This window comes from Astyanax mexicanus, chromosome 23 (genome assembly GCF_023375975.1).
Source record: "Astyanax mexicanus isolate ESR-SI-001 chromosome 23, AstMex3_surface, whole genome shotgun sequence".
Lineage (NCBI taxonomy): Eukaryota > Metazoa > Chordata > Actinopteri > Characiformes > Acestrorhamphidae > Astyanax > Astyanax mexicanus.
The window spans coordinates 17,062,252-17,089,561 of record NC_064430.1 but is presented as its reverse complement, the minus strand read 5'-3'; the positions used below and the strand labels follow the sequence as shown (position 1 = coordinate 17,089,561).

Below are 27,310 nucleotides of genomic sequence, written 5' to 3'. Positions count from 1 at the left end.
CTGAGAATGGGCAGAAGTCTGAAAACGGGCAGAAGCCTGAGAACATGCAAAAGCCTGAGACTGGTCAGAAGCCTGAGAACAGGCAGAAATCTGAAAACGGGTAGAAGTCTGAGAACGGGCAGAAGTCTGAGAATGGGCAGAAGCCTGAAAATGGGTAGAAGCCTGAGAACGGGCAGAAGCCTGAGAGCGGGCAGAAGTCTGAGAATGGCCAGAAGCCTGAGAACGGGCAGAAGCCTGAGAACGGGCAGAAGTCTGAGAATGGCCAGAAGCCTGAGAATGGGCAGAAGCCTGAGAACCGGCAGAAGCCTGAGAACGGGCAGAAGTCTGAGAATGGGCAGAAGCCTGAGAACGGGCAGAAGTCTGAAAACGGGCAGAAGCCTGAGAACAGGCATAGGCCTGAGAATGGGCAGGAGTCTGAAAACGGGCAGAAGCCTGAGAATGGGCAGAAGTCTGAAAACGGGCAGAAGCCTGAGAACATGCAAAAGCCTGAGACTGGGCAGAAGCCTGAGAATGGGCAGGAGTCTGAAAACGGGTAGAAGTCAGAGAACGGGCAGAAGTCTGAGAATGGGCAGAAGCCTGAAAATGGGTAGAAGCCTGAGAACAGGCAGAAATCTGAAAACGGGTAGAAGTCTGAGAACGGGCAGAAGTCTGAGAATGGGCAGAAGCCTGAAAATGGGTAGAAGCCTGAGAATGGGCAGAAGTCTGAGAATGGGCAGAAGTCTGAAAAAAGGGTAGAAGCCTGAGAACGGGCAGAGGCCTGAGAATGGGCAGAAGTCTGAAAACGGGCAGAAGCCTGAGAATGGGCAGAAGCCTGAGAACGGGCAGAAGCCTGAGAACGGGCAGAAGCCTGAGAATGGGCAGAAGTCTGAGAAGTCTGCAGAAGTCTAAAAAAAGGGTAGAAGCCTGAGAACGGGCAGAGGCCTGGGAATGGGCAGAAGTCTGAAAACGAGCACAAGCCTAAGAAAGGGCAGAAGCCTGAGAACGGGCAGAAGTCTGAGAACAGGCAGACGTCTGAAAACAAGCAGAAGCCTGAGAACGGCAGAAGCCTGAGAACAGACAGAAGTCTTAGAACGGGCAGAAGCCTGAGAATGGGCAGAAGCCTGAGAACAGGCATAGGCCTGAGAATGGGTAGAAGTCTAAAAAAAAGGGTAGAAGCCTGAGAACGGGCAGAGGCCTGGGAATGGGCAGAGGCCTGGGAATGGGCAGAAGTCTGAAAACGGGCAGAAGCCTTAGAACGGGCAGAAGCCTGAGAATGGGCAGAAGCCTGAGAACAGGCAGAGGTCTGAGAATGGGCAGAAGCCTGAGAACGGGCATAAGCCTGAGAATGGGCAGAAGTCTGAAAACAGGCAGAAGCCTGAGAACAGGCAGAAGTCTTAGAATGGGCAGAAGCCTAAAAATAGAAGCCTGAGAATGGGCAGAAGTCTGAAAACGGGCAGAAGCCTGAGAACATGCAAAAGCCTGAGACTGGGCAGAAGCCTGAGAACAGGCAGAAATCTGAAAACAGGTAGAAGTCTGAGAACGGGCAGAAGTCTGAGAATGGGCAGAAGCCTGAAAATGGGTAGAAGCCTGAGAACGGGCAGAAGTCTGAGAATGGGCAGAAGTCTAAAAAAAGGGTAGAAGCCTGAGAACGGGCAGAGGCCTGAGAATGGGCAGAAGTCTGAAAACAGGCAGAAGCCTGAGAACAGGCAGAAGCCTGAGAATGGGCAGAAGCCTGAGAACGGGCAGAAGCCTAAGAATGGGCAGAAGTCTGAGAATGGGCAGAAGCCTGAAAATGGGTAGAAGGCTGAGAACGGGCAGAAGTCTGAGAATGGGCAGAAGTCTAAAAAAAGGGTAGAAGCCTGAGAACGGGCAGAGGCCTGAGAATGGGCAGAAGCCTGAGAATGGGCAGAAGCCTGAGAACGGGCAGAAACCTGAGAACGGGCAGAAGTCTGAGAATGGGCAGAAGTCTAAAAAAAGGGTAGAAGCCTGAGAACGGGCAGAGGCCTGGGAATGGGCAGAAGTCTGAAAACGGGCAGAAGCCTAAGAAAGGGCAGAAGCCTGAGAACGGGCAGAAGTCTGAGAACAGGCAGAAGTCTGAAAACGGGCAGAAGCCTTAGAACGGGCAGAAGCCTGAGAATGGGCAGAAGCCTGAGAACAGGCAGAGGTCTGAGAATGGGCAGAAGCCTGAGAACGGGCAGAAGCCTGAGAATGGGCAGAAGTCTGAAAATGAGCAGAAGTCTGAGAACATGCAAAAGCCTGAGACTGGGCATAAGCCTGAGAATGGGCAGAAGTCTGAAAACAGGCAGAAGCCTGAGAACAGGCAGAAGCCTGAAAATGGGCAGAAGTCTGAGAACAGGCAGAAGTCTTAGAATGGGCAGAAGCCTAAAAATAGGCAGAAGCCTGAGAATGGGCAGAAGCTGATTGACTTTTACAATGCTACTGTTGTAAACGTGTACCAGTCTAGACAAACCACCCCACACAAAACAAAAAATAGTACACATTGTGTTTTTCTTACGTTTATAATATGCAGTGTGAACCATCCTCAAGGCAATTTGCTGACAAGCACACTTTTTAAAAAGGGCTCTCAAGGGTTTTGGTCTAAGAGTAATGCCTTAAACTGTCTTAAAATGCTTAAACTGTTCTTCGGATTGGTGGAAAGTGGTAATGATTGTGATTAGCAGCATCTGGCAAGAATTGTCCATGCAAACAGACAAGTGACTTTGATTGTACAAGGCAAATCTGTAATTTATTTTATCTGTATACAGTGCCACATTTTAAGTATACAATTTGAAAAACTGTATGTATGTGCTGATAAAGATGTAAACCTATGATGCGTGTAATCCTGAATGTGGAGTTTCTGCTTCCTGCACTGCCACGCTCTTACAAAGTGGTGCTCTGCAGAGACAGCTTGTGCGCTCTGAGATGAACGTTTCCTATAAATCATGCAATATAGTCTGAGTATAAAAACATTTCAGGAAAACATAGCTGCCTTCAACATTTCCATTTTCAAACAATGGCTCCAGCTGGAGTATGTCATTTACAAGCGGTGTAGCTCTAATATGTCCCAACTAATGTAGGCTGAGCGAGCGTAACCTAGGTCGTCCTTGCTGCTGAGACACAAAGCACATAATTCATGAAGGGCTGGGTTTCAGGGCCACCAAAGCGCTCTTGGTTTGATGTCGAATTGCAAATTTGATGAGGCTCAGTGCCTCTCCAGCTGCATGCTGAGAATAGGAGAGTAAATCACAGCCCAAATTCAATTCCTGCCCAGGTTCTTGAGATTCACATTTACTGGATGATCAGAAACTCATTTCCAAAAATAGTTCATTGTATTCCTTTATTGTTACTTTAGTTGTTTATTGTAAACTATACAATAGTACACTATATACTAAAGCACAGTGGTGCTGGTCATGCTGCTTGCCATCAGCAGTCAGAGTCCGAGAGAACACAATTGAGTTTGCTCTCTCTGGGTGGGTAGATGGCACTCTTTACCCACATCACTCCCAGTGTGCCCCTATAATGTTTGAGTGGTTTAACCACAATGCTCATAGTCAGCTTTGACAGGTTTGTGCTGGTAAGATAGGGTTGGCCTTCATGTTTGATATGACATGTATCATTTCTGTAGATTACTCTGAACCTTTACTATTATAGTATAGGGGTTATCCGCTGCGATGGATTGGCGGCCTGTCCAGGGTGTATCCTGCCTTCCGCCCGATGCCGGCTGGGATAGGCTCTGTTGAGTGTCATTTACCCAGAAACCAAACCATTTTGATATAAATGACCCATACATTTTCCTTTTTTGGAATTAAATCGCATTCAAATGGTTTCTAATGGAGATATTACAACTATGGTAAAAAGATCTAGCTATCTAGTAGGGTTTCTCTGTAGAGCTCTTATATCCAGGAGCTGAAATTGTCTGGAAATCTGATAAAGATGCCCCCAGGGAAGAGTAACTTGGAGGAGACTCTGGCGAAGGCCCAGTACCCACTGAAGAAATTCTATCTCCTGGCTGGCCTGGGAACGCCCGGGGATTCCCCATGAGAAACTAGCGAAAGTAGCCTGAGCTTCTGTGTTGAGCTTGCTATGATCCTGAAATAACTGGAAGCAGATAAGAAGAAGATGTCTACGATGGTGCAGATGATTGTGGTGGTAGTGGTATTTTGCAAGTTTTAATGCTCACTGCTGTACATCAGGTAACCCACGCAGACACTAGGAGAAGATGAAAACTCCACCCAGATAGGGACTTTTTTTTTATATATTTTATTTTATTGAATTTTTTCAAAGTCAGATAGAGGACATACATATCCAACCCAGATCCAATCCACAGAAAACAGTCAAAACTGTCTCATAAGAAGAAGAAAACGAAGGAAAAAAAAAAAAAAAAAAAGTAAAATAAAATAAATAAATAAAGGGAGGGGGGGGGGGGGGGGGCAATGAAATAAGAAAAAAAAGGAAGGGAAAATGGGGGAATGCCGAGTGGGGTTCAGCTATAGTTCCCTAATTCTTCAGGTTCTCTAAGGTGGTAAATTATGGGATTCCAGAATTTAATAATTCGGACCCGAGCATGAGGCTTCCGGGTACGTAATCTCTCCATTGAAATAAAGCTGTACATTTCCGAGAGCCAGCTTTTGAAAGAAGGAGTAGAAGATGATTTCCAATGAAGCAAAATCAGTTTCTTAGCCACAACCATGGAGGCCATCACTATACGTTGAACTCTATATGGAAATCTGGATAGAAAAGTCGAGCAGCCACAGATTATGAGGATAGGGTCAGGTTCTAGGGAGATGTTCAGCACTTTTGAAAGCCACGCAAAAATGTTACTCCAAAAAGGCTGTAAGGCTGGGCATGTGATTAACAAGTGAGTGAGAGTGCCTTTTTCTATGGAACATTTTTCACACAGTGGCGAGATATTAGGAAAGATTTTATGAAGTCTAGTTTTGGAGTAATGTAGTCGATGTAGAATTTTAAATTGGATCAACCTATATCGTGAGTTTACAGAGCAGTCTAAAATTCTAGAGAGACTTTCTTCCCATATCTCTTTAGATATTTTTTTGTCTAACTCTTTGCCCCAGGCCTCCCTAAAATGATCAGAATCAGGGGTAAGTTTTAGAAACGAGATACAGTGCGATATTCGTTGTTTGGCTGATGGGTCTGAATTAAAAAAGCGGAATAAAGCATGCTCCTGTGGTTTTGATGTTAAATCCACGAGGGCTGTCTTGGTGTAATGTCTCAATTGCAAAAATCGGAAGAAATGGGGTCGTGGCATATTGTATTGTTCCCTCAGAGTATTAAATTACATAAAGCAGCCATCCTGATATAGGTCGCCCAAGGAAGCCAATCCTTGGCTTTCAAGATCAAGAAAAAACTTATCAGTTTTAGCAGGAATAAATTCATGATTGAATGTAATAGGAGTATGTATGGAATTTTGTGGGGCCTTTGTAGCTAGCTTAATTTGGTTTAGTATTTTTTTTTTAATTATGTAATTATCTTTTGTGGCAATTTTACCAGATGACAGTTTTGTATATAGAAATGAAGGTAAGGAGGTCAGAGGAGAGCAACTGGCCTCCACCTTGACCCACAACGGTGTGCGTCCCGAAGCAAGACCAGAATGGGAACCGAGCTGCCAGAATGAAACAGCTCTAGCATTAGCTGCCCAATAATAATGTTTAAAATTAGGTAAATTCAAGCCTCCATCTACAGCACTTTTTTGTAAGTGAATCTTAGAGATGCGTGGGGTTTTTTGGGCCCAGATGAAAGAGGATACAGAAGAATCGATTAACCGCAACCAGGAGTCAGGGAGGGAGAAAGGAAGGTTTTGAAAAAGATATAAGAATCGGGGGAGAACGATCATTTTAATAGCATTAATTCTTCCAATCATTGAAAGTGGGAGTAACTTCCATCTTTCTATTTCCCTTTTAAGCTTATCTATAGCAGCCTCATAATTTAATTTAATGGTGAGTTTAGGATCTTTAGATATTTTAAGGCCAAGGTAAGTAAAATATTCATCTGTTATTTTGAAGGGAAGTGAAGATAGGAATGATTTATCAAAACTGTCCGTGAGGGGCATGAATTCACACTTGTTCCAATTAATTGTATAGCCGGAGAATTGTCCAAACAAGTTAATATAATCTAAAAGTTTGGGGATGGAGGTGGCAGGATTGGAAATAGACAACAGGAGATCATCTGCATATAGGTTAACCAAGGACTCAAGACCGTTTATTTTAATCCCGTGAATGTCCGGGTGAGTCCTTACGCCAATTGCAAGTGGCTCAAGTGCTAAATTGAAAAGTAACGGAGAAAGAGGATCTCCCTGTCTGACCCCGCGTTGAAGTAAGAAGGGTGTGGATCGATCAGAGTTCGTTAAAATAGAAGAACAGGGATTTAAATACAGAGCCCTGACCAGGCTAATAAAGGCATTGCCAAATCCAAATTTATTTAGCGTATAAAACATATAGGGCCATTCAACCTGGTCAAAAGCCTTTTGGGCATCCAGAGAAATAATAGCTGCTGGGGTTTCATTTTGTTGTGCAGAGAGAATAGTATTAAGAAGCAGGCGCACATTGCAAAAAGAAAACCTTCCAGGGATAAATCCGGTCTGATCTGGGTGAATTATCTCTGAAATATGATCAGCGAGGCGACTGGCCAAGATTTTTGAAATAATCTTTTGATCTACATTCAGCAGCGCAATTGGTCTATAGGAGGCGGGATCTGTGTTGATTTTTCCTTTCTTTAATATTAACGAGATATTTGCCTGATATAATGAGTCAGGGAACTTATTATTAGCAATCGAATCATGGACCATCCTAAGTAATAGAGGAGTAAGTTTCGTAGCGAAGGCTTTATAAAACTCACATCCGAATCCATCTGGTCCAGTAGCTTTGCCCAATGGGAAGCTATCTATTGCTTCTTGGATTTCAGATACATTGATTGGCAAATCTAGAGCTTCTCTAGCAGAATCAGAGAGCTTAGGTATATCTAAATTATCAAAAAAAGAGTCCAAGTCAGGTTCGGAGGCTGTAAATCTTGAGGTATATAAATCTGCATAATATTCTCTAAATCTATTATTAATCTCTCGATGACTGGTAAGCAGGTGGCCAGAGGTAGATTTAATTTCATGAATTGCTTGGTTGGCCCTGACCTCCCTAAGTTGTCTAGCCAGGAGGCCTTCTGGTTTTTCACCAAGTTCAAAATGTGTCCTTTTAAGTTTAAGAAGGAGGTTTTCGACTCTTTGGTTGAGAATATTATTGTATTCATGTTTATGTTGTAAAATTGTATTATAAACTGTCGTGGAAGGAGTGAGTTTATTGTTTTTTTCTAAGGCTATTATGATATTTTCCAGTTCTATAAGACGTTTGTCTGATTCCTTCTTTTTTGAGGCCTCAAACGATATGATATGACCTCTGGTCACTACTTTAAAGGTTTCCCAAAGAACAGTATCTGAGACATCCTTTGTGTCATTAAATTCTAGAAATTCAGAAATTTTAACATCCAAATATTTGACGAAGGCAGTATCTGAGAGAAGATTAGGGTTAAATTTCCAACTGTATGAAGGTCTGTTAATTAAGTTACATATCGTAAGGGTGACTGGACTATGGTCAGAGATAAGGATGGGATGGTATTCGGTGGAACCCACTTTTGGGACCACCTCTGATGAGACCAGGAAATAGTCAATCCGAGAGAAGGAGTTATGTACAGGAGAGTAAAATGAGTAATCTTTATTAGTTGGATGTTGAAGTCTCCAAATATCCACTAAATTTGAGGACCTGAGCAAAGAGTTTAAGACCGGAGTTGATGTAAGTATTGTTGATGACTTGGCTGACAGTCTGTCTAGGTGTGGATCTAAGCAACAATTAAAATCACCACCTATAATGATATTGTCCGACGAGTTGAATGGAATAATGTTAAAGAGATTTCGAAAAAAGTCCGGGTTGTCATAGTTCGGACCATAAACATTGACTAAAGTTAGGGGATAGGAGTTAATTTTGCCGGATACGATAATATATCGTCCCTGCGAGTCAGCTATCATATTCTTTAGTTGGAATGGAATATTCTTGCGGAAAAGAATCGCTACCCCGCGAGCCTTAGAGGAGAATGTGGTTTGAAAAGTTTGGGATATCCACTGTGTTCTTAGTTTGGCTTGATGGGAAGCCTTTATATGAGTCTCCTGAAGAAATATAATGTCCGCCATTTTTTTTAAATGTGTGAAAATTTTGCCCCGTTTCAGGGGATGATTAATCCCTCGGACGTTCCAGGACGCCAATGTAATATTGGTAAGATTCATATAATGCGGGAGTACCATCCAAAACAAAAGCGGAAAGATGCAAGAGCCACCCGGGAAGGGAAGAAAATAAATAAGAAGGGGGAAAAAATATATAAAATAAAAAAAAATTCTTGAGGAACAATAACTAAACACCTCACAAAACACACCCTCCCTCCCAAACCCACCCCCAACGCAGACCTATTTCCACCCTGGAAATGTATAAATATTCCCACATATAGTGGGAAAGCAACGGCTACGAAAAAACACACTCTATACGTAATTAAACTACGGTGTAGGGAAGGGGTGTCCCCAGACCAGGAAAGAATCATTGTAGGAAAAAAAAACAAACAAACATACAAACAATCAGAAATCAATTGGTTTTAGAGTCTACACAAAGGTTATGGATTGACCTTATCAAACGTTAAATACCCCTTCCCTTGCGCATGTAATTGTGGTTACCTCTAAAAAGTCTTTAAGACTTCAGAAAGTCAAAAGTGGATGAAAAAAAAAGAAGAGTGATCTTGAAGTTAGTTAGGTATTGCGGCCAGTATCACTGCAAATCAACACAGTTTGTCAGTCATACCATGGAGGTAACGAACCCGACGCCGACCAACACAACAATGTAAGAGCAGTAGATTACGTCATCAGTCCTCCTTGCGCCTTGTGGATTTGATCGACTCCACGAAAACCCTGGCTCCTGACGGCTCTAGGAAGGTGTGGAGCTGATTATCAAAGGTTACCTGTAACCGTGCAGGGAAGCGAAGAGAGTGTGTGATTTTCATTTCTCTCAGAACTCCCAGCGTCTCTGCAAATTGCCTTCTCTTTTCAATTACCGCGCTGGTGTAATCCGGGAAAATTAGGATTTTATGTCCTTGAAACTGAAGTGGGCCAGTGGATCTCCGAAGTTGTAGAATTTTTTCCTTGGCCTGGAAAAGGTGTATCCGCGCAATGATGGGTCGGGGTCTGGCACCATCCGGCGGGCGTGGACGCAGCGATCGGTGGGCCCGGTCCACCAGGAGGGGGGATTCGAAATTACTTTCACCGAGAAGCTTGGGTAGAAGACCAGCCACGAAATCAATGACTCGAGGTCCCTCGCTCCCCTCAGGTACACCGATAATGCGGATATTATTCCTTCTCGATCGGCTTTCCAAATCATCCAGTTTCAGCATGATCTTGTCGTTGACTCTTTCCAGCTCTGCAACAGCGGATTCGAGCGAGTCGATACAAGAGTCATGCGCCGAAACAGCTTCACCGAGGGAGTTGAGGGATTCCTTAAAATCCTTAAGCTCGGACCGGACAGACGTTAAGGTGAGTTCCAGGCTGCCCAAACGGGGGGGACTCTCTAGGGGACTCCGGAGCGAATCAAACAATTTCTTTGCCCACAATGGCGGGGAGTCGGGTTCAGACTCGCTGAGCTCCGGAGCACCGCGTGGCGGGGTAAGTGAGTGCGCCGGGGAGCGGTTCCCAGAGTCCTTGGGAGTTTTAGCTGTTTTTGGCGGCATCTTGTCAATTGTCGGCCCCAAAATGTATTCAAGTTGTGCTAGAAGTCTTTAGCCGTCGAGTAAACATAAAATAACCAAAATAAAGAAGTAAAAAATCAAATTAAATAGCAATGGTCAGGAGACCCCGATGAACTCACGTCTACACCATTGTGTGCTCGCTAGCGCCCCCCCAGATAGGGACTTAAACTCAAGACCCCAAGTCTGAGAGACGAGCGTGCTAAACCACTAACCACCATGCTGCTTATAACTTAAGATATGCCAAAACACACACCCTACTAGCACATGCACACTGATCAGCAACATCAGAGATCCTCACAGAAATTTGCATGCATTAAATATTCCAGACTGAAAAGGCCAACACAGCCTAACCAATAATGATGCACATAAAATGTATTGTTTGTGCTAAACGCTAACACTGCTAACACTCCAAGGCACATCTCAGCATTATCTTGTGAGTCTTACACCATCTCAGCACATCTCTGCACTGCCAGCATTCCCACTCAAGGTGACCTATTTAATGCTAATGCAAACGCAAACACACACACACACACACACACACACATGCATCTTCTCTTCTTCCTGTCCTCAATTCTGTACAAAATCCTGTAAAAATAACAGGTTCTGACCACCTAGGGATGCAGGCTTTTTATTTCACACCCTACCTTATGCAGTTTTCTACAGTCTGCTTTGGAAGAATATGTAAAACTAATAGAATTGCACAAATGCTTTCAACATATTTAATGCATTTTCCGATAAACCCACAACCCTGAGATCAATAACTCGATGCTCTAACCACTGGGCCATGTGTCCATTCAGTTTCATTGCAAATACTCAAATACTATATACTATATACTATATTACACTCGACAACCGGAGTGTTGGAACATGCAGCTTGGGTTGATTCCTGTCTTATTCTTGGGAATCATAGTGTAGCATTCAAGCATTTGAGTTAGACCTAACTCAGGCACGGCATATGATACCTGGCTGGGAAAAGGCCATATTGATTTTTGCTATCTAGGAACGAGGTAGGGGTGAAAAATTAATTTGACAGTGTTACAAATACACTAATCAATACAGATCAATCAAGAAAAAAGCCCTACATCAAGTAACTGTAACTCTCCTCCAAAGCCTGATAAGTTAATCTAATCACTAAAACAAAAAGCTACAGATGCTCAACTAGCAGTCGGACGCAGGGGACCTCTGGACTAGCGCACAGCAGCAGGAACCAAATGGCTTTTGGCTTCAGTCCCAGGTGAGGGAACAGGATTGTCAACAGTGATAACTTTCAGATTGCTGGAAATTCTAATGGCCCTGTCTTCACTCTGCCTGCTGCCACTGTAGCACTGAGCAACATGCTAAACCTTAACATCCTCCACGAGTTACATCACCCCATCAGCCTTAAAAAAAATAATATGCAGTTTCCCCTTAGATAATGCTATTGGAGGATAAAAATCCTCATAAAACTGAAATGATTCAGCCAAAAATGGTGAAAAAATGGCATTATTCTGAGCTTCATAACTCAAGATAAGAACAAGGTACAGATCTCACATCTCTGTTATTAACTATGTGTAAAGTATCCTAGTTCGGAAAAAAAGGAACTGCTATGGATCTGTCGAACTGTCTTCAAGTGATGGTAATAAATCCAGCTTGGAAACACCAGGCAGCCAGGGAGTTAGCAAATGCAGCATAGGAAGAATCCCATATTATACTCAGTAACTGGGGTGTTGGAACATGTGGCTTGTGCAAAATCCCATATTATACTTGCCAATCAGGCTGTATTTTATTCAGCACATTTCTTTTTGTTGGACATTCATTCACTTGTCAAGAAGTCAAGGCAACACCACATGCTGCACACATAAAGACACTGAATTTTTTTTTCAGTGCTTCAGCAATTTTTGATCATTAGCTTTACAACTAGTGCTGGGCGGTATACCGGTTCATTCAGTATTAATACTGTCGCTTAAAGGATGATTTGAATGTATTTGTTAACTGAAGAAAGAAGGGAATTGTAGCTGATTTAAACACTGTAATGCCTCTAATGGCTTTAAAAACATATAGTAAATTTATATTAAACTTGTATATAGCTTGTGCAACAGAACATTTGAGAAATATCTCTTTGAGTACTTAAACATTGAGTATTTATGGGTTTGTTTATAGTGTTTATGGAACTATTTAGAAAAATATTTAATTTTGTTAAGGGAGCCGTGTTAAATTTGTTAGCCTATCTATTTTTAAGGTCAATTGTTTACATTCTTTAGCTATTTTTCTGATAATAAAGTCTGATTTCTTCATATATTGTGAAATGTTATGGGACAAAGTAAACCCAATACTAATCAAAGCCTTAATTTAAAGCCTTAATGTTTGATATTATATATACTCCTAACAGTACAGTAACTCACAAATCTATATTAAAAGCCCAATCATGCAAATATAATAATTATTTTATTTTTTAAATACAGTGATATACAGAGAAACCGACAGAATCATGAAAAATACTGTGATATGCATTTTTGGCCATACCGCCCAGTACTATTTACAACACATTTTTAACAGACATACAAACCATAACATTTTAATGCAATCTTACTTGCAGTTCTATTTTTAAACTCCAGACCAAATAATGCATGATAGATAAACAAACTTTCAAGCAATGTCAGTGGACAAGCAGCAATTTGTGCCCTCTACAGGCTCTGACAATAGGCCATTGATATCTTTTACTCTGTGGGATAGCATAGCTTGTGGAGGCTTTGGGAGGACAATGGAGAAGTCACTGCCAATAAGCAAAGACAAGGACTCTCTTAGTGAGCAGCCAAGAGCTGGGCTTTCTAAAGGGTTGAAGTTACAACGACTCAAAACCAATGCAGAAACTGTACCAAAAAATAAAGTCTGTAAACAAGACCACTGCAATTTCATCAATTATAAAAACTTGCCGATTTGTAAAGAGAACATTTTCAAAGTGCTACCATCAAACCACCTAGCTATCTATTTCTGTATATCACATGTACTGTATAGTAAATCAGTTAGTCTTCTTTCACAATAGAAAACTTTCTACATTTGAGTTTTGACCCCAAATTTCTTCACTAGCTGCAGCAATACGACCCACCCACTGAATAAGCCTATTTCCTTCAGGCCTTTCCCTTAATAGTCAGACAGTATTACTAATGTTAACATTTATCAAGATTTAATGCATCAAAAACAGTTGTTTATTGCAATTATGTTATCTTCTTGACATAAATTTAAAAACGATACAGTACATATATTTGTATATGTAAGTTTGCCTCAACACAGGCTCAAGATAATCTACTGGGATCCCTGGATATGAAAGCACACTTTTTAAATGCAGTTTTAGCAAACAATGTAATGTGTACCTTATTTTACGGACTATAGGCGCACCATATTATAAGGCGCACTATCAATGAACGTTTCATTTCTGGTCTATTTTCATACATAAGGCACACTGGATTATAAGGTGCATTTAAGCAACACTAGTAAGAAACAGGGGTGTCGACATGTTTCCCAGCTGGTCTCAGTGCTGGAGCGCTTAAGTAAACAAAATTGTAGTTATAAATATATATACATATATAAAAAAATATTTATTTTCTGTCAAAGTTAAACAAGCAAAATCTGTGTTAATTTACACTGTACGTCAGCAGAGTGGCTTCACTGCTCCTTACAACCTGACTGGTAATACATAAACCGCACTGTATTAAAAGGCGTATTGTCTATTTTTGGGAAAATTAAAGTATTTAAAGCGTGCCTTACAGTGCAAAAAAATCCAAAAACTACATTTTTTCACCATAACTAACAAGTTATTTTCCTTAAATACTACCTTCTGTGTGCAGATGCATTTGTAACAGTCATCTACGTTAAATCTACCATGAAAATAAATCCAGCTTCCATGCTTAGTAGGGCCAGCTGCTACTGCATCTTTCAGCCAGCTTTAGCTCACTTTTCCCAGAGTCAAACGTTTGCTCCATAATCAAGCATAGGAAGGTAATCCCGAGTTGGAACATTTTTCCAGCACAGCATATATCCCTGGAATGGTGCAACTCTGCATCGGAATGTGTGTAAATAGCTTACGGCTGACGGAGACTAATGAGGGCCTTGTTGGTACGAGAATGAAGGAGAAAAACTGGCTTCCAGCTCAAATATTCAACACGTTTAACGAACAGAGGGGGGGAAAAGAGCTGACTGACCAATTACCAAAAACCAACGTTCTCTCTGAGCATCCCAATGGGGAAAAACAGTATGTTACATTCTCTGTTTATATCACTGCTGCTTTACATGGAAGCCTCAACTTTGGGGGATTTAAGGAACAACGCAATTACGAATGCAAATTAAATGGTTTGCTCATTTTCATGGTTCACATTTCAGTACTGTCTAATGCATGCTTAATTTATTTATGTATTCTACTTAGCCAATGTATGCATAACATAAAAAAGAAGAAACAAGTGCTGCATACTGGCAAGAAGGGTTCACTTTTTGGTCACAAAACAATAAGCAGGGCCTACTACACTAATTCATTTGCATTCCTTGCAAAATACACTACTCAACACTAGGGGTGTATATAGTGGTTATCATTCAATATATCACAATATATTTCATTACTGCAAGCAGGACGATGAATTGTGATTGTTTAAATCTATTTTTAGAAAAATGTATAAGAATAGTTAGCTTTTTGTGCGATCAGAACACTGAGATTTAATGGAACACTGCTGTCCAATGGTTGATTCCATGAATACTGATACTGTTTTTAACAATCGATACATAGTATTGCAAAACCAATTATCGTAATATGTCGTAAGACATCACAAGCCATCAAACCAAGCTGAACTGCTTGAATTTTTTTGCACCAGGAGTTGCATAGAGTTATTCAAAAGCAGTGTGTAAGACTGGTGGAGGAAAACATGCCAAGATGCATGAAAACTGTGATTAAAAAATAGGACCAACATTATTTGACCAAATTTTGATATTTGATATTGATTACGGAACTTTTAAAACATTATGAATATGAACTTGTTTTTTTGTTTTTTTTTTTGCATTATTTGAGGTCTGAAAGGTCTTTTTTGTTATTTCAGCCATTTCTCATTTTCTGCACATAAATGCTCTAAATGACAATATTTTTATTTTGAATTTGGGAGAAATGTTGTCCGTTTAGAGAACAAAACAACAATGTTCATTTTACTCAAACATATACCTATAAATATCAAAATCAGAAACTAAAGGGGTATATAACATTGTGTACCGCCCGTACCCTTATTAGTGAATTCAGCTAGAACAGGTGTTCAAATACATAACTACCTTGCATGACCTCTATAAACTGCCAACAGAATGGGATGCTCTGGAACAGCCACACATGAGCCTAAGGTTCCCATGCTGAGCGCCAAGCATGTGTAACTAGGGTTGCAACGGTATGAGATTTTCACGGTATGATAACCGTCTCAGAAAATACAGCGGTATCACGGTATCACAGTTTGTTACATATATTATTAAACTGACCCTTAAAGAAATTACAACAAAGGTTTTTTTTGTTCAATTAACTATTTATTGTAGAAATCTGGAACAATTATAATTTTAATATTTCCTTAAAAAAAATAAGTTGTACACCATCAGGTGAAGGAAACCAGGTTTTTCCACTACTCTTAAGGGCATTAAGAGTGTATATAAAAAATATATATATATATAAATATATATAATATATATACACATACACACACACACACACACGTAACACACATTACATGTCCTCTAAGACGTAAAGATCCTGTATTTAAAATATTCAGTACAATTATTTAAGTTTAAATTATTTAATATCTGATAAACTGAGCCTGGGTCAGTGTCTGATCAACAACTGTTGTAAACGTCCGTTTTACTGCCATGTTGGTATATAACCAGATACTGCAGAAAAAGGGGATTTATTTCTGACATGATCCTCACAACAGAGATTTCTATTTTAAGGCTTTCACACCGAGTCTGGTTTTAACATATGAAAAACAGGCACGTCAGAATTTGAAAATCAACGCATGTAAATGAATGACGTCTTTCACATCCAGTCCGGCCAGGACCTTTACACGGACACGTGAATCCATCGTAGCACGCACTTCACGCCTGTACCTGCGTGCACAAATTTCGGATAACTCAGCGCTTTTGCAGGCGCTTACCGCATGGGTTGTGCACGACTGCAAAGAGGTTTTATTTAGGTTCAGATTAAAATGATAAACTAAACACATACTTTGCGCTGCACAGCGGGATGGTGTTCTTGGAGATGGGAGAACAGGTTTGACGTATGTCCACCTTTAGCTGTGACTTTACGGCCACATTGATTACGAATCGGATAACCATCCTCGGGTGCGTTCGGCGGGTCTCTGAAATAGTCCCACACTGCTGATTTTAGTTTAGCCTTTTTTTAGGCGGACGGAGATTTGTTTAGTCTGATGCACTTTCTGCTGTTCTCGCCGCTGTGTGCTGAGGAGCTGAAGCGGAGCAGAGTTGCGCATGCGCGGGTGAGTTTCCCGCTGGCTTGCGTTTTACCGGTAATAAGCAAACACACACGGTATGATAACCGTGCATTTTAATACCACGGTATACCGTGAAACCGGTTACCGCTGCAACCCTATGTGTAACAGTGGAACTGTGTTTTCAGGAGTCATGCAGCTCCATCCAATACCTCTGGGATGAATTGGAGTGGCTTTGGTAATTGTGTGAATGATGGTACTTCATTCAAAACTTCTGAGGTAACCTGCTAAGTTTGGGACGATGGGCAGGTGTACCAGTACATACGTGGGTAAAAAATGCTCAGATGCAGTTTTACACCTTGATTAGAAATTAAAATGAAACATATTGATTTTTGTTTTATACAATGATAAGCTCTGCTCTTAGTGGCTTGTTTACTGTAAAAGTATGGCATACATTTTAACACTAAAAAGGTTTGAAAAATGTAAAAAAAAAAAAAACATTCTTAATATGCCCAACAACATTTTTTTAAACAGATTTCTGGTTTGGAATAATATCCCTGTCCCCAGCCCTGTCTCTCAATAAGCCCTAAATACTCTGATCTACAGTGCTGTCATCCATCATCCAGCCAGGCGCTCTGTCACATGCTGCTACCTGGCCAGGCGTGAAGGCATGCCATGGGTGCTCCCATGCTTCAGTTTCCTCCTGTGTTGAGGACGCAGGGAATGAGAACGGGGAGACGATCAGCTCAGTGTGGAGCAAGCTTAAAATGGTAGGCATATGCATATCTTTGATTAGCCATTCAAGCAATCCACCAGAGCACTATTGCTTATTCTGATATGTGTGGATTTTTTTCGCCCGCTATAAATGCCACCTGACAGAGCTACACAGAGGAACTCTGAGTGTTCTGGTAAGCCAGGGCACTAGTAGCTAGCGGTTCATCCCATGTAGCTGGGACGAACACGCAGAATTCAGTCCAATATACTCGCCTCTGAACAACAAAAGAGCTAGCACTGTGGTTAGCAGATAATGCTAATGCTACTCCACCAGTGCTATCTGGGGTTAGCAGCTAGGTACAAGCCGATAACACTCACCTCTGAATGGCCAACGAGCTGGCGTTCAGTGCAGTTAGCAGCTAATGCTAATACTACTAGAGAACTAAACTGAAACTCCTGTATAACGCTGATGCTGTACTTCAGCAGAGTGGCTTTACTGCGCCTTACAACCTGACTGGTACATTTTATACATAAGGCGCACTGGTTATTTAAAAGGTGCACTGGTAATTTCGGGAAAAATTAAAAAACTTTAAATGATTTAAAGTGCACCTTATAGAGCGAACAATACGGTATATTATATAGATGTAATACACACAGTGATCTATTTTAAGTTTTTATTTATTTTATTGTTGATGATTATGACTTACAGCTAATAAAAAACCCAAAATCTTTGTCTCAGAAAATTTGAATATTATATAAGACCAATTGGTACTTTTTCCAGTGTGAGCAGTGTGCCAAGTCGTGCTGGAAAATGAAATCTGCATCTCAATAAAAGTTTTCAACGGAGGGAAGCATGAAGTGCTGTAAGATTTTCCGGGAAAACCCTGCACTGACTTTGGACTTGATATAAGCTCTCCAAACCATCCTTGACCATCAATAAATTTTGCATTTCTTTTGGAAAAAAGGAACCAGAGTCTGGAGGAAAAGTGGAGAGACACACAGTCCAAGTTGCTTGAGGTCTAGTGTGAAGTTTCCACAATCAGTGATGGTTTAGACAGCCATGTCATCTGCTGTGTTGGTCCACTATGTTACATAGAAGTATACTGATATATATATATATATATATATATATATATATATATATATATATATATATATATATATATATATATATATTTATTTATATTTATATTTATATATATATATATGTATATATGTATACTTTTATGGAGATTTTATTTTCCAGCAGGACTTGGCACACTGCCCACACTTCCAAAAGTACCAATTGGTCTTATATAATATTCTAATATCTTTCTGAGACACTGAACACTGATCCTCTAAAGGTCCCTAGACATGTTTCTAGGAAAATCGTTCAAAAAGGGCACATAGTTCTAGGAAAGCAGTTCTAGGAAAATGTATAATCCTACAGCCATCTTAATCTCAAGCATGAAATGAGGGTCTAGTGGCTTCATATCCGCGAACAAGCAATTCTACCCCCCCAACTGTGTACACAGCACTTCAGTGCTCCCAGTTTACGTTGCCTATTAGCTGTATAATTGCAAACACGTGTAGAAATTCCATATAGCTGTCATGTACTACTGTGAACATGGATTCCATCTGCAGTAAGCCAATGTATAAATTATTTACTTATGTACCCTAGATTAGAACAATCGCACTCTTGGAAGCTTCATCAAGCAACTACTTGTAGGTTATTACTATAGCAATTAGCAACATAATGACAACAGTTCATTATTGCTTTCGGGCTAATGTTCCTTTCACTATAGGCTGTGTACAAATCCCTGCAGTAGTAGAGCACCACTCTGCACTGCATCATGCAGCAGGATGTGCTTGGAAGACATTTGCATGGTGCACATGCAAAGCGTTTGGGCTTTGGGGATGATGGGAATTCCTCGGGCACATTCCACTGATAAACCCAGTCTTTGGCACACAGGGAGTGCACAAACAAATGATGAAATTCTCAGAAAAAATTATAAGTCCAAAAATCCATAGCATCCACTGCATACTTATTTCAAGCTGAGTAATTATGCACACAGTGAGGCTATTTATTTTAATATCACAATAAAAAACTGCTATTTGGAATAAAATATGTCTTACCTTGTGCCTGCATTTTAGAACCACCCCATAGGCTCCTGAAAAGGAAGAACATATATAGTGAAAAAAGAGCACTACTTGAGCACTACTTGCATCAACATATATAGATATCAGTGTGTCTAGACATTGCAGTATTGCATATTGCAGTATACTTTATTATAGATTTTGGCAACATGACAATATTTTATCGTATTGTGATGAATCTTGTTGTATAGACAACTTGCCTTTTAAGCTTATTGAGCTTAAAAAACACTGACCTAACTGTACATTTCATTACAAAGAGCTTTGCTAGTCTGAATTATTTAGCATTATTTAAAAATTTGTTTTTAAAGTCTTTATATTGTTTTAATTTATTAACGGGTACAATTAATTTTAAACTTTTTTAATTTTTCATTTACTTGAAACAAACAAAAACATAAAAATCACCAGTGCAAATATGTGACCTACCAGATTTCTTAACTATTTATTAATGTGTATTTAAATGTAAATAAAAGAATCAGGGTTAGATTGTCAAAATTAAATTACATTTATATTAGTGGTCTATATATATATTCTGTGATTAATTATAATTACATTTAATATTATTTTTGTTGAGTTACTGGGTTCAACAGAGCTTTAATAGAGAAAATAAATACTAGTGTAGCTCCATATTCTACCTTCAACAACCTTGTAACATGAGAGAGAGAGAGAGAGAGAGAGAAAGAGAAAAAGAGAAAGTAAAGGGTGGAGGAAAGTAGTGGATGGCTCGATAGGTAGCTTGCTGGATTAGTGTCACTGCTAGCTGGAAACACAAAAAAGCGCAAGCCGCCACAAACAAACTCACAGGCAAACTCATCGTTCCCATCATTAAAAAAGGTCTCTGGCTGAAGCGTGAAGCTAGGTAAGGCACGGCAACTGGATGAAAATGAAGCTTTCCGATTGGCCGTAAGCACTTCTTAATTAAGCACACATAGATCTCTGTAGCTCAGTGGCGGAATCAACTTCAGTGACAGCCTGACTGAAACTGGTGAAATGCTAGATCAAACGATATGCGCACTTAAGAACATGGAACGACACAAGCGTACTAGGAGGTCAAAAATGCGTACATGTTAGCAGATCTGCTAACTCCACAGCACAGACTGTGTTTCAGCTAACTAAAGCTCATATCACTCACATTTAGAATATAAATCTTCAAACTTGATTGCACACAGTTAAGTGAATAATCTTACAAAATGCTACATCCAGGTATAGAGTCTTTTCTTTACATTCAACCAAGTACTTGCTAAACTTACTTCTACAGTAGACCTGTGCACATAAGACACGTCCTTATTTTAAAATACTGCAGTATTTTAAAAATAATGTTATGCTGCCAAATCATAAAAAATAGTATGGGTATCCTGCATGGTCAATGCTTAGTGACACTGCAATTTGGCAAGTATAACAGGTTGCAAATACTTTGTAGCAGGTTAAGGGTGCGTTCACACCTACTTTACATTTAGTCTGGACTTTTAGACTTTTCAATTTGGTCTGAACCAGGTGTGATAAGTGCTGTAATTCACAGTCTGTACCACAGGTGCAAAATCTGGACAGGCCAAAAAAAGGTGGTTTCAATCCAGATCAAATAAACCACGGATTGCTCTTTTTGCTCATCCTCATCTGAGTTCAGTCAACCACAGCCATGTGTTCTTTCTCTCTATATCTTTCTCTCTCACTCCCTCTTTCTCCTAAAAATTGTCCATTTCATCAACAAGGTGTCCCTGGAACCTACTGTCTAAAAATGGCACATAAATGACAGCAAATATGGATCCCAAGGATCAAACTTCTAATTATGAGCAATTACAGCAGCTGTAATGCTCACAAAACTGTGTGTACATAAAAAGTTACAGTTCAGCACTGAAGTAGAGTCAAGGGACATTTTCCTCCTTGCACAAACTGTGCGCACATTAAAGACAGGAACACTGAAAGGACATAGTGAGGGATGGGGAGAGAGATAGAGAGAGATAGAAAGGTGGCAACAGGCCTTTCACCGCTGAACACAACCACGCAATCTGCTGTAATGAAGAACGGGAACAGCTCCAATGAAGTAAAGCATTCTCGGTCTGCATATTGAAGCAGAGCCAGGGGCCTGTGCTATGTAGAGGACACACATTTTGGTCTGGTTGACTGAGCAGAGGAGGGAGAGCATGAAGATCCACGCCTCATCGCCCATTAAATGAGGTTAGTGGACAGTGTGAAGAAATTTGCTCTGGGCTTCACACCCTTAAAGTGAAAAAAGCAGTCACGCTCCACATTCCTAAAAAAGGGTTTTTAAGCCCACAGAGGAGAAAGACGTTGTTGGAATGCAATGAAAATGTATACTGTATGTTAGTGCCAAAAATGCATATCATACTATTTTTCAAGATTCTGAAGGTTTCACAGTATATCACACTATTTTTATTTTATTTTATTTATTTTTTTTTTTTATGACCGGGCTTTAATATAAGTTCGTGAGTTTTTTGTGAGTTATTTTTTACTTTATGTTATTATTAAAGTCATGAGATGCATTACAGTATTTAAGTCAGCCACAATTCCCTTCTTTCTCCAGTTATAAAATACATTCAAATCATCCTTCAAGCTGCGGTATTAATATATTTAAAAGGGCTATAGTTACTGCTCTATTTTACTGGGATAAAAACACTAATACAGCAGAAATGGCAGCAGGAGCAGTTCTCATTTCTCTTCAGGCAAAACAGCTCTAGCCCAGCGGATGAATCCACATGGCTGTGAGGCAAGAGTTGGAGCATTAGCATTAGCGGCTAACCGCTATTAATACTAATGCTGTTCCAGCAGTGTTAGACAGGGTTAGCAGCAGGCTATAGGCCAGTAATACTCCCCTCTGTACGGCCAAAGAGGTTGAGATTTGCATGGTTAGCGGGTAATGCTAATGCTGCTCCAGCAGTGCTAGCCAGGGTTAGCAGCAGGCTACAGGCTGATAATACTCACCTCTGAACGATTAAAAGGGCTAGTGCGATGACCAGCTAATGCTACTACTGCTGGAGAACTAAAATGGAGAGGCTGATAATACTCACCTCTGAATGGCAAAAGTTAGTGGCTAATGCTTATACTATTCCAGCCTCGCTGCTGAAAAACTAAACTGAAACTTCTGCATAACGTTGTGCTTTAGCGGAGTGGCTTTACTGCTTCTTACAACCTGACTGGCAGAATTCATAAATAAGACGCACCGGATTATAAGGCACACTGATGAATTTTGGGAAAATTACAGGAGTTAAGCGCACCTTATAGGGCAAAAAATATGTTAGTGTGAAGAAGGGGGTGGCTGTATTGTACGCTTTAGCCAGTTTTACCTGTTTTTAAGAAGTTCATACTAACGAACCTGCAGCAGTTTCAGTTTAAAAGTAAGCTAGTAATAATGGATGGTGGTTTGAGTAAACTGTTGTTTGTTTGGAGATATTTTAGTCTGACAACCCAGAAAAGGAACACAGTTGTATTGTGAGTAAGTAGTGTAGTTCATTTTATGAACTAATTGACAATAAACACAATAAACACCCTAATTGACGACAAACACAATGGCAGTGTTCATTTAAATGGTCTGAGAAATAAAGCATTCACATCACACTCACCCTCTCCTACAATCCCAAGGACCTCAAATTTATTCATCACATCACCGATGAGACGAATCTTCATGAAGTCGAAAGGCAGGGGAAGAGGCGCGGGTCTGCGACGAGAGAAGAAGGGGAGGACAGGTAGGTCAGGACACGCTCCAGCGGTCAGCACTCGAACGGGTCACTGGAGCCAGAAACCTGTTCCCTTTTGGCCATAATATTGGTCCCATATTCCTCACAGCCACTCGTTAAAACTCACACACACTTTCTCACACACATTCATTCACCTGTAAATACAAAAATGAAAAAGAAAAGTCTGATTAGGTGGAACAGAAGTCAGTTTCAGCTAATACTGTTAACCACACTCACTTCTTGCTAAGTGTAACAGAATGATGGTATGGAGAAAATAAATAAATTCAAAAAATCTGCCATTATCAGCACAGGGAAAACTCACATTTGGAATTCGATAATGGAGAGGGAAATACTTTAAGTGGCAGTACGTATTATTTTGTCTCTAAACTAAAAGCAGACACATTTTTAAGTCGAGAAGTGGCAAAATATCGGGTTTAATGGTCCCAGTGTGCTGAAACGACCATCCCTGCTAAGCCTAATATATTCATTCTAAAAACTGCGTTGCCGGGGCGCTTTTTTGCGGGAGTTCACATGTACAGACACTAAAAGAGGATCGGAATGCTGGAGCATTGAAGACTTCAGAAGAGACAACTCAGACCTCAGTAGCTCCTTCACTCAGAGTTAAACCAAAGAAACAAAGGAGTGAAATTTCTGACTGAGCGCATTCTCTCTCTCTCTCTCTCTGACTGAACATAACCTGGAATCGGATTTATCCGCTCTGAAAGGAGACCGCATCACACCCACCCAGTTTAAAAATGATCCGCATGTTAGGTGCAATTACCCATTCTCACCAAAGAGGGCCCTAAATCCAAAAACCTATGGATGTCAGTTTTAAGTTTAAAGAAGATGAGAAATGGATTTGTTGGTTACTGAAACTAATGAGGATTGGCAAAGATATAGGCCTACAGCATACTGCTACCAGGCAGCAGAGGCACTAGACCTGCAGTTTCGAGTAACGTGGTTCTGTCTAGACCAAGCAACTACTTTTGTTATCCATCTGTAATTTCCATTTTCTTAGTTGACCTATTACTATAAATAATATAACCTTCCCAGAGCAAGACATAAGAAAGATAGCCGATAGGGAGCAGATGACTGGGAGGTTTTTACACCCATTTTCTTGCTCTACTCACATAAATTAAACAAAGTATTATTAATATGTATTTTATTTTTTTATAAAGAACTTTTCTGAAAGCCAAAGACACTAAAACATCAACTCAACAATTTCATTACATGTAGACAGAAATGATCAAGTTAGGCAAAAGGGACGTCATAGGATAGAGAGAAAAAGTGAGATAAGATTTCTCTGTGTACTTTTATTTACATGTGGCTTGAGTAGCACTACAAACATACATTGTAATTAGAATAGCACTATTGAGCGAAGTTTGAAAAAAATAAAACTAAGACTATTTCATTTATTCAATTATTTTGCTTTTAGCCTGTAATAGTATTGTGAAAAGGACATGTTAGAATGCTTCTGCTCAGATAGTGATGAATACAAAATTATAGGTCTCCAAGAATAAGATAAAGGTGCACACTATTTAAACTGAAATTTAAAGAATTCGGCATAAGAATGCTGGTATAGCTGTTGTGATGCCTAATCTCTCATTCCTTTGCTGATTTCATGTTGCAAAATAAATTTTAATGGTGGTAATGGTGAATCATGCAACTCGAAGAAACTAAAAAGGTGTATGCAGATATTATAAACTTCAGTTTTTAATTAAGTTAATATAGTTAACTGTGTAAACTATTAAAAACAATGGAATGGGCAATATTTGTAATATGGCGTACAGATTTTAAGTCACTTTTTTGGTGCCAGGCATTTTTTAGACCAAATTTCAGGCTAAATGTAGCTAGCTATCTCACTTTAGAATAAAAACACTGTTACCTCAATACAACCAATAGATGTTTGTAAATAATCTTAAATTATCATTCTTACTAGTCCAAAAGCAGCAGCTTTAGTCTGTGTTTTCTGTCAAGTTATATTAACTGATATTTGCTATTTGTTGCCTTTGTTTTCACACAAGCTGTGCTAAGCTAACCTTCCAGAAGGAATGTTAGCTAACCATGAAAAATACCCTGCAAAACACAATTCCCCTAAACACAAGGGCCTCTGGAATTAACAGCTAAAATCTGTGTTTACCCAACCAGGCTAAGCATTAGATTCACAACTGAGCACAGGTTGTGTAACTAGCTAACTAGCTAGCCAGTTCCTGATTCAGTTTTCAAAATGGCAGCCATATATTATGTGTAACCAAGAATACTGCCTAAGGTCTTTAAAAAGGCAAAATTATGATTGTGATGACACTGGCCAACATGCCAGAAAACTTCTGAAGGCACTAGTTGAAATCCAAAATAAATACTTATAATAAATACTAGTCTTTTAAAAAACTATGCTATGTTAGAGTAGGCTATGTTATTTGTCTATGATTTACACATGTTTGGTGTGGCGCAGTGGATAACATCACTACCTGCCAGTGAGCTAACCACATCGCTAGGGTTCAATTCCAGTCCTGGATGATTATGCTGCACTACACCAATAAATCTCCTGGGGCAAGACTCCTAACACCACGATGGCCCAACAGCTAAATGCCTAAAATGTTAAGGTTAATTCAACGCAGTGCTGTGTACCAGCCAATGAACGCAGAGCTCAGCTGTTTCCTACCACAAACAAACCATGAAGAAAGTCACAGGCTTACCTTTCTTGGGCTTTAAAATCCTTGCTGAAGATCCCTAAAGCATTGTCTGCTATCTGAGTAAGGACTGGTTTGAGTATTTATTTGACTAGTATTTTAATCGACACCACTAATATAAATGTAATTGTATTTTACATTTCTTATTCGTTCTTTTATTAACATATAAATATCCGAATAAATCCATAAAAACTTGTCTTAAAAAGAACAAGTGTGATTAATCGTGGTTAATTACAGAATATTGTTGTGATTAATCAGATTTAATTGGTTCACACTACTAGTTTTATTTTTGTTACATTAAATTTTGTCAGTGTTTTTTTTTTTTTTTTTGATCACACAAATACTCTGAAATACTATAATACTATTTTAGGGCCTATCACCACCCAACCCTAGAGCCAGGAGGCGGTTTAAGTAATATTTAGGACAGGACTTTGGTATCTACAGTCATAACTACAGTCAGACCAATGCTTTATTGCTACTGTTGCAGTTTCCCCTGTTTTGGCCATTTCTTTATGACTGGGCTTTTTAACATGATGGATTGATCAGCTTCGCCTTATCGACGCTGTTCTGGTGTTCTCTTTTTCATAACGACGCAGCTACACGCGCTAGGTTAGCTTACCTATTTGCTGATGATGCTCTACACCTAGCTATAGCTAGTCTACCTGTGCGTTTAAAAAAACGTTATAGCACCTGCTCGCGTGCAGCTCGAATGCGTGCAAGTGAATGTGGATATGCATGCGTGCGAGGGCGCGCGCGTGCGTGCCTGTGTGTGCGCGTGTGTGTATATATATGAGCCTGTGTGTGAGCGTGCGCGTGCACGCGCGCACTTGAACGATCCGTGGGCGGATCAAAGTTCAACCGCTAGATGGATAGCAAGCGTTTTTATATATATATTTATATGTACTAATGTGTGACAGACCAACCCGCGTTCATTCTATAATAATAATTATGATGATGAAGAAGATCACGAGGATAGCTTAGATAGGGGGGCGCGCGGGAAAGCTTGTTGCACGACACACCAGCACCATCCATCCATGCATCCATCCATCCATATGCATCCATCCATCCATCCGTCCGTGCATCCATCTATCCGTGCTCGCGCGCTCCTCTATAATAACGGCCTATAATAATAATAAAATGCGTGAAGCTACAGTGTGAACGAGGAGTTCAGCACGAATAGTGGTTTATTTCACATGCACATTCACATTCTTATTAATTCGAATTATCTGAATAAACCAGATCAGGGTGCAGCAGGCGGATCGTGCTGTCAGTGTGTGGGCAGGCAGCAGACAGCAGGCAACGCTGTGCCACAGCTGTGCCAGCGACCGTTCCCCGTTCCTCATCCCCGTCCGCGAATAAAACCCACCGCGAACTGAGAGCAAAACAGGTGACACGACAACACACACAGCCTCCCCGCCCAAAAACCCAGAAAAAAACAAGCCCCTGCGGGTTAAACTCACTCAGTTCCTCGAGCTCGGCGCGCTGACTCCGCACTCTCGGGCGCGGACGGATGTTTTCATCCTTTACCTGCAGTGGTAACCCATCATTACAGCTGCAACACTATCCACCTCCATTCCGCTCCATTCACCACCTACCAGCGCCACAGCCACAGCCGCGCCGAGCTGACTGACAGGATCCTCAGCCAATCCACGCGCAACGCGAGCCCCTCGGCGCTCAATGGCCGCAGGAGATTTGTCAGATCAATCCAAAGAGGGCGGTGCTTAGGGCTACACGGCTCTGGGTTTGGTTGACCAGTTTTTTTTTGCTCCTATAAACTACCGATAGGGTTAAAATGAGGTTGATTGACGTTTCCATAATACAAAACATGCCATAAACTGATGCTATAATTATAAACATTAGTATCTACATATTACTAGCAAACATT

The 27,310-nt window shown here is 40.4% G+C and overlaps 1 protein-coding gene across 3 annotated transcripts in view; it reads right to left on the bottom strand.

Moving 5' to 3' along the window:
* cdkl5 (cyclin-dependent kinase-like 5) overlaps window positions 1-27,041 on the bottom strand; it is a 65,239-nt gene extending 38,198 nt beyond the window's left edge. For 2 of the 3 annotated variants that reach the window (XM_007259372.4, XM_007259373.4), the window contains exons 1-3: window positions 26,886-27,040; window positions 22,622-22,890; window positions 19,026-19,060 (exon numbers count right to left, since the gene is read on the bottom strand). In XM_007259372.4, coding sequence (XP_007259434.3) covers window positions 19,026-19,060; window positions 22,622-22,685 — 99 coding nt within the window. In that variant the 5' untranslated portion in view covers window positions 22,686-22,890; window positions 26,886-27,040. Of the gene's footprint in view, window positions 1-19,025; window positions 19,061-22,621; window positions 22,891-26,885 lie in introns of all 3 variants that reach the window. The other variant, XM_022668204.2, reaches the window with a different exon arrangement.
* Between the last annotated feature and the right edge of the window lie 269 nt (window positions 27,042-27,310).